Genomic DNA, 13,229 nt, shown 5'->3' with positions numbered 1-13,229 from the left:
CTATTTATTTTATAAAAAAAAATAAAAATCACAGTGATTATAATTAATTATTTTAACGGATAATTAAAAATATTTGTGGTATCGAGTTAGAAAAAATAGTAATTAGTGAAGCCCAAGAAAATGATAAAATTTTTTGATAAATAATTAGGGCTCGGATTTTAATTTTTTTATTTTAATGCTTTTTTAAAAAAAAAATTAATGCAGCTGCAAAAAAAGGTTCTGTTTTTTTTTAAATTATTTGTAGTAATTACTGTAAGTAAAAGTAAGTAACCACAAATGCTGGATGAGTATCTTCTACTTTTTTACTTATTTTTATACTAAAGCTTTCGAGGTGTAGAAATTTTTTAGATAAATATTTAACTTGTAATTTTTTTTTTACTGAGCAAATTTTGTTAAAAATTAAAAAGAATTAAAATTTCATGGCTCAGGTTTTATCTCTCGGAAATAAATGACTAAAATATGAAGTGTAATTTTTAGAGGAAGACAAAGTCGCGGCGGACAGAAAATCCGTAGCGACACTCGTTAATAATAAATGATGTTTTTTATTAAGTATTTATTTACTTTGAAAAAAAAAAAAAAAAATAAATAAAAACGGATTTCTTTTAAAGGCATTAAAATAAATAAAATAATCTTACCGTAATTATTTATGCAAAACCAGAATTTTTGATAATTTTAACGGGCTATGGGCATTTCTCAGACAGTACCCCCTTCCCCCACTTTTTAAAAATATTCAATAATTTTCTACTGTCAAAATCGTATTAAAATTTTATTAATTTAATTGAAAAATTATAGAATGAGTTAAAAAAAAGAGAACGTAATTAACATTTAGAATAAATAAAATGTACGAATTTTTGGAAGCACGAAAACTCGACAATTTACTTCATTATTTTTTTTTATTACTTAAATTTTCGCAATGAAATGTGCGACATTACTATTTTCGAGATTGAAGAGCTCGAAAACCGCGGGACGTTTCAGGACTGGCTCGAAGGACCAAGCGGTTTTCAAATTTTTGAAATACTTCTTGCATATAGGAGCGCCATCTATTGATAATTTTTCTTTGTTTCTCAAATGGGCTACCCGCCGTGATTTGTCTTAAAAAGTAATGGCGCTCGATAGAGATCGTAATTAGAGATCACTTAGTGATGGCTGAGGGCAAGTTTGTGCAATAGCATGTCAGAAACTTTTGTGATTACAAGTGGAAGAAACCTTGTTTAGGGTATTGAGGTGAAGTTGAAGTTGCCTCTCAACACTAATCTATGCAACATGTCGACTAATACAGGAAATTGGTACCACGGGGGTCCAAGCCCACTTTGACCAGAGTCTCTTTATTTCCTGAGGTAGTGTTTGGCCCAAGAGAGGTATCATGGTGGCCACAGATTTTTGAGATTGAAATTCCCTGACTTTTCCGGGTATTCCAATCAAACAATTCAAAAATTCCCTGACTATGTGTAGTAATATTAAATCATTGGAAATATTTATTTAATTTAAAATAAAACAGTATGAGTCAGTTTAATCAATAATTAATCATTGTCGTTAAATGAAACTTTTTTTTATTATTTGTCAATGTTCATTGTTTTTTTTTTATTTATTAAATGAATAATTTTTTATTTTTGATTTGAAATCCACGTTTTTATATAACTTACTCTATAATAAAATATAAATAAATTTTTCATTTTCACTAGAATAAATTTCATAAATAAGAATATTTCATAGAATATTAATAAAGTATTAATGAAGTACGCGAATAATAAATATAGTGAAACTTATTAGTTCATTACTTATGTATACATTTAATGTTTATAGTTTTTTAACTTGTCAATATGGATGTTAATAGCTTGAAGATCCTGGCGATTGGTTTCTACTAAGACTTTTTTTTTCTAACAGCTTTGATAATTCTAACTGCTTCATTTTTTCGCTATTGGAATAAATTTCTACTAATTTTTTTTCAAGATGGTTTTACAACCGCATTCGCGCCGCGTCACTTTTTCAACAGTTTTGACAGAAAACTAAATTTGTCGGATTTTTTCAGTCAAAAGAAAGAAAGTTAAAATTTTTCCAGCTTTGTGACGAAATTCCCTGACATTTCCCTGACTTTTCCAGTATATTTATAATTCCGACATTTCCAGGTTTTCCAGAAATGTGGCCACCATGGGTATGCTCATATTTCGCTATTGTAATATTATGGTAGAAAAAAAAAGACAGCAGCGCGTGTATGCCTGAAATCGCAAGGAAATGGCCTCCGGAAAACCGGAGGCGGACTCGGATTCCGTTCGAATTTTTCAAATTTTTTTATGTAATTAATAAAAATTGAATACGGTTATGACAGTTAAAGATCATTGAATATTTTAAAAAAAATGTGAGGTATAGTCTGAGAATGGTCTTAAGTATTAGTGGTAAAAATAAAATATCAATACCTGAATTTTATTTAAAATAAATAACAATAAAATATCATTTTGTTTCATCAATAAACCACTGGTGAGGTGACAAAAGTTTAAATAAATAAAAATAAGTTAGAGGATGAGGTTGTGTCTCAGGTGGTTAAGGACCTAAATACGTGCAAGAGTAAGCTTTTAATTAATAAATATATAGCGAAAGTAACCATAAGTAATTAATATAAAAAAACGTTATAAATATAATTATTTTAAATGCAGTAGTAAAAGCCGGGAAAGTATAATTGTAAGAAATATCATGTATAGTAAATAGTGATTTGTTAATAAATTAAAAATTATAAATATATGTAATATTAAAATAATTATTATTTAATAATTAACGAATTATTTGGTGCAGGATAATTATAATACAAAGTAAAAGATAGAGTAATAAAATTTGTGAATTATGCAGATAAAAAAAAAAGATAACTTACGTATCGGGACTTTGGTCAGTATCAGACTCTTCTAATTCAGATTTATTACGTTTTTTTTCATAAATTAGAATAATGGCACAGAGTACGACGACTTCAGCACAAATTCCGAGGAATGGCCATAGAGCTGCTAATTTATCTTTAATTCTAAGTGTAGCTGTTGTGCTGTTCATGTGGTTTGGAGTGTCGTTCCAATCATACGCAACTGTACAAGACACGTTACCGCGATCGCTCATCTGAATATTATCAACACTAAGTATTGCGCGATTTATTCCCCGTTCTTCATCTGGCAATAATTTAACCCGGCCATCACTGTTGTTGTAAGTTTTACCAGCAAATTCCCACATAACTTTTAATCCTGGATAATGGTGTCCTTTGCAGACCATATGGAGCTTTTCACCCTCGACTACATTTTCTGCTTCACGTAAAATCGCCGTTGGTTTTGCTGTAAAATAATTCAATTATTTTTTTAATATTTACTTTATATTTTATAAGGTTTTTTTTTTTTTAATTATTTATTTGTTAGTTTTATGTTGACCCTCAATGGTCAATGGAATCCAAGTGATTCCGGACAATTTTGAACTAAAAATTTATATATTTATTTGTTTTGATTTTAAACTCTAAATATCTGATTAACTAATGAGTTTCTTATATTCCAAAAAAGTTGGAGTTATATCAACGCTTAGAGTCGTCAAGGCAACGGTTACTATGGATACTGTTGCCATAGAGACTGTTGTCATGGCAACGGTTGCTAAGGGAATGGTTGGCCATGGCAACGATTGCTATGGAGACTTTTGTCATGGTAACGGTTTCTATGGAGACTTTTGCCATGGCAACGGTTGCTACAGAGGCTGTTTCCATAGCAACGGTTGCTACAGAGGCTGTTGTCATGGCGACGGTTGCTATGGTGGTGGTTGGTCAATTTTCAATGGAAAATTTTGAATTTTTTTTACTAAAATAAATATCATTTTTGTGGGTTTATTTTTTTTTTATCAATTTTACGTCAAAGTGAATTTATTCCCAAATAATTTTCTACAAAATTTAGTTGAAAATATTAAAAATTAACAAAATTATATTTATTATTTATTTACAAAAAATTACATTCCCTTTTTTTATAATTGAAATTCAAATAAAAATATCTATTAGTATAAGCTTTATAATTTGTACCGCAAATGCGACCACTGAGAATTAACTCTAAAATTTAATTACTTAAAATAATTAATAATAAAAATAAAAAATATGACTACTTACGAACGATTCGAAAGAATTTTGTTGAGTTCGCATTGGCAGTGGTATTACACGTATAATTTCCATATACATCTAATAAATTTTTATATATTGTAAGTACTCCATTGCTGTCAATTTTTAGAAGTTCGTCTTTATCGGCGAATTTTTCAGCAACACTTTCTCCTTCTAAATACCAATCAACTTTTTCCCCAGCCGTGTGATTATCACATTCCAGACTCATTGGTACATCAGTGTTTGTAACAACTTTTATTTTAGTAACTGAAAAAAATTCATTTAAATAAATTATTAAAAGTTTGCTGTTGGGATTTATTTGAATAACTTTTTTTTTATTATTATTATTATTTTAATACCGCGGTGCTCTTTTATTCAAGAGAGCATTCAGAAGGCAGCTTCTTATTAATCAAGGGATCCGTTAAATCTCAAGATTAAAAATCAAAGACTAAGACGACGGCTAAATATTTATAACTCTAGGTCTTGTATTCTACCGGATCTCGTTTACTGTAATTTTTAGTAAATTGCGGTATCTTAAGATATTCCACGATAAATATAGTGTACATTACTGTACACGGAGAGAAAAGAATAGTAATGATAACCATGCTACATAGTAACCAGAGTAATTTTTTGTAAAATAGTAAATAATGATATGGAGAATTCATTAGCATTTTTCTGCAGGGTGGCCACAAAGAAATGATTTAAAAATTCCCTGATATTTCCCGGTTTCCCAGTGAAGTTTTTCACATTTTTCCCTGATTTAGAAATTTTGTTCGTGTCATTTAGATATTCAAAGTTTTTATTATATTTTTATTTTTAATAATTAAATTTGATAATTAAATCATGCGAGAAACTATAAAAAATGGCAATAAAATAAATGAATATTGCCTACTTTTGATTATTCGATGTTAAAAATGTATAAGTTAAAATATTTAATAAGAAATTTAATGATTTAAATAAATTCAAAATACACTGGTTACAAAAATTAAGGGATATTCAAAAAATTTCAAATTTTTTAGTAATTTTCAACAGTTTGTAACTCGAAGGAAAATGGTCGTACAATAAAAACAAAAAGTCAAACTGTAGCTTCAAGTGTCTAGTTTTCTGATTTGGTCTTTAAATTTTTTTATTATGCACGATTCCGGAGCAATAAAAAATCAATGATAATTTTCGAAAAAAATTTATTGAAGCTCGAAGACCGTTTTTAAGACGAGCAAAAATTTGGTAAATTTTTTTTTCGATAGTTTTCTTAGGATTACTCGGGAACCGCACATAATAAAAAAATTTAAAGACCAGATCAGAAAACTAGACACTTGAAGCTACAATTTGCTTTTTTTGTTTTTGTCGTATGACCATTTTCCTTCGAGTTACAACCTGTTGAAAATCACTTTAAAATTTGAAATTTTTTTGATATCCCTTAATTTTTATAACTAATGTATAATTTAAAATTTTTTAATTTTTGAACTGTTACAATTTAATTCCCGGATACTTTCCGAAATTCCCTGACGTTTCCATGATATTTCCCGGTTGCATTAAATTCCTTGATAATTCCCGGTTTTCCCGGTTCGTGGCCACCCTGTTCTGGTAATGATTACTGTTACATTGAAATGGGTCCAAATTGGTTGATTCGTTTCAAAGTTATCGTATGACAAAAATTAGTTTATACCCACACATACGTGGACGTCCACCCGGAAATTTTTTTTGAAAATTTTCAATTTTTTCAGCGGGAAATTAAAAAAATATTTTTTTCTAGAATGAATGGAACCTCATTCGAAATAAGAACAGGTTCAGAATGGGAACAAGAACTATTTTTTCCCCTCCTTGTCCTTTTTCGGACATTCTATCATTTCTCTACAGGATTTCCGTGCGACCATTGCCCTCTTTCTATTTTTCCCCTGCTCATCTGTGAGATTTTGACAACTGGCATAGAACCCTTAGTCCTTAGTCACCCGACATTACTTTGTAGAAATACCCCAATATTGAAATAAATTATTTATATACACTCGACTACCCGTCATAAGCCTGCCCTTAATAACCCTCTTCCCCAATCGGCAGTAACTGAGTCCAAAAAAACTTTCCCTACTTAACCACTCCTTCAAGTTTTGTACCAGAGATCCCGTTATAAGCTTCCATTAAAATTGTCATAATTATAAACTAGCAATAGGAAAAGTAGACATATTAATGATGAAAATTTACTATCTCTTCAAGGAGAATAATTCAACCATTAATGAGTAATAGTTTAATGTCCTCTCAATAAAAATTATCCTCTTAAAAAAAAATAACCACAGATAGATTTTTCCCCTACGTCCCCTAGACTGGGCTTACGACGGGCAGTCAACCGTATACATCAATGGGGCAAAATTATAGATGATTTTATATATATATATAGATATATATAATAGAATGATTCAAAAAAATCGACTAATTTTTTTTTTTAAATCCCGCATTGAAATATCTTCAGAGTACCGACAAAATACGCCTGAGAAAACTAATAAATATGTGTATATTACACTATATATATTACTTAGCTCAGGACATAATTTCGTAGGGAATTAAACTCAACAATAAAAGTTTCTTATCATTTTTTGATAAATTCATCTGTTCAAAAGCTATGGGAGCTTGAAGTTAAATTTATAAGAAATTTTGAGATCTTTTTACTTTTCCGGCGAAACTATTAGACTTATCACAAAATGTCATTAGACCTTTTTTGTAGGAAATTTTATACCTTAAAAATTATCTCTGATAAAGTTTTTCGAAATTCCGCATTGGTTTCTAGTTATTTTCATTTTAATGTCCAGCTCTTATAAAAATAATTTTCTGATTGATTTTAAGAGCTCGACATTAAAATGAAAATAACTAGGAATCTATGAAGAATTTCGAAAAACTTTATCTGCAATAATTTGTCAGGAATAAAATTATCTACAAAAAAGTTCCTGACATTTTGTGATTAGTCTGATAGTTTCGCCGGAAAAATAAAGAGATCTCAAAATTTCTTATAAATTTGACTTGAAGCTCAAATAACTTTTGAACAGATGAATTTATCAAAAAGTGATAAGAGACATTTTTTTCAGAGCGTTCGATTTCCTACGAAAATATTTATCGCACATAAAAATCCGTTGATTGGTTTGTAAGTTAGAAAATTCTAAAAAAAAAATTTTGTTTCCCATGTTCGTTAAATGGGAAATAGAAATCTGCGATGTGCGAGCTCTAGGTATTAAAATTACGAGCTCTGGTTTTCACAGGCGTCTTTTTTCGGTACTCTGAAGATATTTCAATACGGGATTTAAAAAAAAAAAATAGTCGATTTTTTTGAATCAGTCTATTATATAATAATAATCATATATTTTTCAGCGTAAAACGCTTTCTCATATTAGTATAAACTAATTTTGTTTCAGGGATCAAAACTGATATTTAAAAAAAAAATATATATACATATTTTTCCTTATAAATTAAACTTTAATTTAGTATTCTAAAAAAATTTATTTAAACAATAATTAACCTGTTTTAACTGTAAGGTGGAGGGATTCATTACTACTGGGAGTACATTTGTAGCTTCCTTCGTGTAATTCAGTAGCATGCTCAGCCTTTAATTCACTGACTCCTTTATCTGGCTTAAATACTCTGATATCACCAGACGATAATTCTTCAAACTGTTGCCCATTTCTTGTCCAAATTATTTTTTCTCCAGCTTTTAAACCCGTACATATAATACTCCATGGTTGTCCCTCTTGTACTTCGGTCGTTCCGCTGTAATTAACTATCAAAAAAAATATATTATTGTTTTTTTTATTACTAAAAAAAATTATTATCTATGTACTAAATAAAATTAATCTGTATTTGCAGTGTGATAACTTTTAATAAATACGCAAATACATTTACTTATTTTTAATTGGTATTTTTATAGCAATTTTATAAATATTTTTTTTTTTTTTTAAATACAAATATTTTAATTTATTTATAAACAGGTGACGTAAATGTAATTTTAATACTCGGGTAATTAAAAAATTGAGATATTAATGATAAGAGTGATTACAAAAAAAAAAAAATGACGATTTCTGTGTAATTAAAAATAAATAATAATTTAGATTAAAATTTTTGATTCTAAAGTTAGTAGACAATGAACAATTTTCGGATTTTTTTTTTAAAGGTTCAAATACAATAAAAAAAAAAAACTAAAAAAATGCACATGTAGAAAATTAAAGAAACTATAGGTGCAATTTTTTCAAATATTTTTTTTTTATAATTTATCATTCTGAATGAATTCCAAAAATTATTAGACGTTGATTAAGTTCAGTATCAAAAGTTACTAGACAATAGACAATTTTCGGATTTTTTTTTTAATACTACAATTACAAAAAAAAAAAAACTAAAAAAATGCACATGTAGAAAATTAAAAAAACTATAAGTGCAATTTTTTCAAATATTTTTTTTTTTCATAATTTATCGTTTTGAATGAGTTCCAAAAATTATTAGACGTCGGTTAAGTTCAGTATCAAAAGTTACTATACAATAGAAAATTTTCGGATTTTTTTTTCAATACTACAATTACAAAAAAAAAAAATTTTTTAAAATGCACATCTAGAAAATTTTAAAAACTGTAGGTGGAATTTAAAAAAAAATTTTTTTTTTATAATTTATTGTTTTGAATAAATTTCAAAAATTATTAGACGTCCGTTAAGTTCAGTATCAAAAGTTACAAGACAATCAACAATTTTCGAATTTTTTTTTAACACTACAGTTACAAAAAAAAAAAAAAAAAAAAAAAATCCACATGTAGAAAATTTAAAAAACTATAAGCACAATTTTTTCAAATATTTTTTTTTCAATAATTTACCGTTTTTTAAAAAACCTAAAAATTATTAGACGTCAGTTAACTCCAGTATCTTTTAAATTTATGGGTGTAAGTGTAGCAGATATGAGAAAATTTATGTTTTAAACAAATAATGAAATTTGAAAAAATGCGCGTACTGATTTTTCAATTATCTGAATGCGTATTTTTTTATTTTTAAATTTTAAAATTCAAAAAATCGACAAGTATCGGATACATTCTCACTCATTTAAATTTAATCAATCAACATGATTTTTAAACAATATTTAAAGATTAGATTTATAAACAAGGATAAACATGATGCCATTTAATGAGAGCCCGACGTACAAGCAAAGTGATGACGATACATCTCTACAACTATGACTCATTCATGAGCTTTGTACTACTCTTTATTTAATAATTAAATTACATTTAAATAAATGAGACATTTAATAATTAAATTACGTCGAAAGTATACTTGATACAATTCATATTAATTTATATGAATAGTCTCAATTATTTAAAAAAAAAAATATATTTATAATTAGAACATTAAATATTTTAAATAAATGATAGAGATATTTTATAAAAATTAAGACCGAGTACATATTTGTGATAATGATAAGATAAAAAAAATTCCACTCTTAAATTTACTTAGTATATAATTTTATTATTTAGATACTAATGTTGATACTTAACATTTATATTTATTATAGAAATATATTTCCTCATTACTTTGAGATTGTAATCAATAAATTATAATTTGTGATTATGGAAAATTACAGATAATTTTTAAGTTTTTAGAAAAAAATTTTCATAGAAAATAATTAAATAATTAATATATTCACATTACAAATATATCCATGTATATTAATTATAATTAAAATTGTTATTAATTTGATTACTATTGAACTAGTTATTCTGTCATGTGATAAATAACAATTGTCATTAATAATCATTAAACAATTACTGAATATTTATTACGTCCATAAATTATTAACGTGACCTTGGAAATAAAATTTAAAAAATTTTAAATTAAAAAACCTGACGCTTATTTTTATGATCCTGGAGTTAACAGACAATTAAAATTTTTTTTTTAAATCAACAAAAAAAAAAAAAAAAAAAAAATGCACGGATAGAAAATTGAAAAAACTAAAGGTGCAATTTTTTAAATAATTTTTTTTTATAATTTATCGTTTTAAAAAAATCTTAAAATTATCAGACGTACGAGTGGGAATATAGCAGACATCAGAAAAATTTAAAATTGCAAATAGAGGAAAAAATTAAAAAAAAAAATATTTAAAAAAAATGCACTTGTTAATTTCAAAATTTTTTAAATGCGATTTTTTTAAAAATTTTATTTCGTTAATTATTTCCTCTATTTATGAATAATTTTAAATTTGTCTGATGTCTGTTACATTTACACATGAAAAAATCGATTAAAAAAAAAAAAAAAAAAAAAATATGCACATGTAGAAAATTGAAAAAACTACAGGTGCAATTTTTAAAAATAATTTATCGTTTTAAAAAAATCTCAAAATTGTTAGACGTACGAGTGTGATTGTAGCAGACATCAGTAAAATTTAAAATTACAAATAGAGGAAAAAATTAAAAAAAAAATATTTTTAAAAAAATGCACTTATTAATTTCAAAATTTTTTAAATGCGGATTTTTTTGAAATTTTATTTCGTTAATTATTTCCTCTATTTATTTATAATTTTAAATTTGTCTGTCTGCTACATTTACACATAAAAAAATCGATTAAAAAAAAAATGCACATGTAAAAAATTAAAAAAACTACAGGTGCAATTTTTAAAAATAATTTTTTTTTCAATTAATCATTTGTAAAAAAATCTAAAAATTTTTACGTCTAATTTCGGTATCATTTTTTATGTGAATGCAGCAGACATGCGTCAGTTTATAAATATTTAGTAAATAAATAAAAATAAATAAATAAAAAAAAATGCGCGTAATTATTTTTCATTAATCTAAATACACATTTTTTAATTTTTACCATACCCAAATTTTTTTATTCATTCAAAACTTGAAAAATTCCCACTTGTCACCCACATTCACTCTCATTATATTTAATTTAATTCACAGTAAATATAAATGATTTAAAAGAATATAATATATAAAATATATATATAAACTCACCAGCCTGGACCGTATAGAGGATGCTTGCTAAATATAGAGTACTAAGCAAGACATGAACAACTTGATTCTTCATTTTTGTTACTTGTTTCAAGTTTTTATACTTCACTCCCTATTATTGTGCTCTGAAAAATTTTTATTGCTTTTAATTTTTTTTCTTTTATATTAAATTGTACATTAAATTCTCTCTCTCTCTCTCTCTCTCTCTCTACATACATACATATATATATAACTAGTAATTCAATATTAAATCTCATCTATACGAACTAATAATAATTAAATTTAAAAATATCTCTCCCAAATATTTCAGTCTCGAAATTTTATTTATAAACCAAACAAAAAAAAAAATTTTTTAATTTCATTACCACTAAAATAAATAAACGTCAAAATCTCATTAACAAAAAAAAATTAAGTAAATAAATAAAATACGTGATTAAAAATACAAAAAAAAAATATTTTTTAAAATCCTTGAATTTTGATACTGTATTCTAAAAATATTATTCTTACTTTGTTCGTAACTTCACGGCCACTGTCTTCGAGTTGTTCGATAAAACTTATCCACTATATTTATTACTATAAATTATTAAATAAATTTAAAAAAATTTGAATTTTATTTAAACGTCATATGGATTTAAATTTATTTAGTACTTTCACACACGACTTATTGTTAAATAATAATTAATTATTTTTAACCAACAGAATAATTGAAATAATAAATTGATAATTAAATTGGAGTAGGGAAATGTACACACTCGTGACTCTTTATTTCAACTACGGGCATCAAACTATACATTATTTTATAACAAAATGGCTTCTCTTGCTCCCGATTATTTTTACTATATAACTATATTGTGTTATCGACTATTATATCTTTCTCTCTTTTACAACTTATATATATACATATATATATCACCACTAATACTACGTCACACAGAATACAAACCTACAAATACGATGACGTATAGAATTTACTACTGCGCATGCGCATCGAAAAATCAACTCAGCTGATTTGTAATCTCAGTAATTGACAGGTTACTTATTTATTTAAATTTTCAAATTCAAAATATTATACTAATTTAGTAATTAATTATTTATTATTTTAAAAAAAAATTTGATAATTAATTTTTATAAATTGACAGTAAAAGAATTTATTTTAAATCCTGAGTAAAAATCTTCTGTAAAGTGCCGCCATCTGTACGACGATTGGATGTTAAATTTTCGCGGGTTATCGACGAAGCTTACGCAGCAATTTGGTATGAAAAATTATTTTAAAAACTATTTATTATAATTAGTAATTAGTAATTAGTAAAATAGTCGATTTAAATAAAAAGGCGGGAAGTTAATTTGAATTTGAATTTAAATTCTATTATTTTATTTATTTGGAATGCTATTGAGTTTTGATTTGAATTTAAAAATAATTAGGCGGTAATTCTTAAGGGAAATTAAATGATAAAAAATTATTTATTATTAATTAGTTATTAATAATTAATAATTGAGAATAAAGTAACGAAGGATGAGAAAAAATTGTTTTTAAATAAACAGTTTTTTGTATACTAATTTATTATAGTTGAGAAAATTTAAGTATTGATTAGTTGAAAGTATAAAAAGATACATTGTGGTCACAAAAAGATGGTTTATTTGTGTGATAATAATAAACTTGTGCGCAATGTAAGCTGATAAAAGTATATCTGGATTTTTTGTCCTCAGATCATTAGCTTTTATATAAAGTTTTGTTTTAAAAGTTTCTACGGAAAGTAGTTTGCTACTTTTTATTTTTTTTTTAGAATATTTGATAGTTGTTTAGAATTGCGGTTGGTCACGTTTTTTAAAAGTATATGTTACAATATTGAAAATATATGACGCGCTGAGAAGAAAAATAAATATTATAATGGCAAAAGTTTTTTTAAATTAATAAGATTTTTTTTTTTATGTCAAGAAAAAAAATTTATTATTGGTAAATGTTCGATATTTATTTTTTAGAACTTCAGATAACTGGAACAGATTTTTTTTGTTAAATATAATTTTTAAGTTAAAAGTTTTTAATTTTTGCGAGTTCTTGAGACTAAAATATTTTTTACTGGTCACACTTCCGGCACGAATTTTTTAGTCACTAAAAGTTCTAAGGACACTAGAGTCCTTAGTCAGCTGTTTAAATTAAAGAAATAAATA

At 25.8% G+C, this 13,229-nt stretch overlaps 1 protein-coding gene across 2 annotated transcripts in view; it reads right to left on the bottom strand.

Annotated features, from left to right (window-relative positions):
* Positions 1-11,858, bottom strand: part of LOC130672436 (neuroplastin) — a 30,835-nt gene extending 18,977 nt beyond the window's left edge. The window contains exons 1-5 of one of the 2 annotated variants that reach the window (XM_057477033.1): positions 11,568-11,858; positions 11,064-11,185; positions 7,599-7,856; positions 4,112-4,366; positions 2,864-3,305 (exon numbers count right to left, since the gene is read on the bottom strand). In XM_057477033.1, the coding sequence (XP_057333016.1) occupies positions 2,864-3,305; positions 4,112-4,366; positions 7,599-7,856; positions 11,064-11,136 (1,028 nt within the window). In that variant the 5' untranslated portion in view covers positions 11,137-11,185; positions 11,568-11,858. The remainder of the gene's footprint in view (positions 1-2,863; positions 3,306-4,111; positions 4,367-7,598; positions 7,857-11,063; positions 11,186-11,567) is intronic. The other variant, XM_057477032.1, reaches the window with a different exon arrangement.
* Between the last annotated feature and the right edge of the window lie 1,371 nt (positions 11,859-13,229).

Source organism: Microplitis mediator, chromosome 7 (assembly GCF_029852145.1).
Source record: "Microplitis mediator isolate UGA2020A chromosome 7, iyMicMedi2.1, whole genome shotgun sequence".
NCBI classification, from domain to species: domain Eukaryota; kingdom Metazoa; phylum Arthropoda; class Insecta; order Hymenoptera; family Braconidae; genus Microplitis; species Microplitis mediator.
Note: the sequence above shows the minus strand (reverse complement) of the source record. Positions and strands in the feature narration are given on the sequence as shown.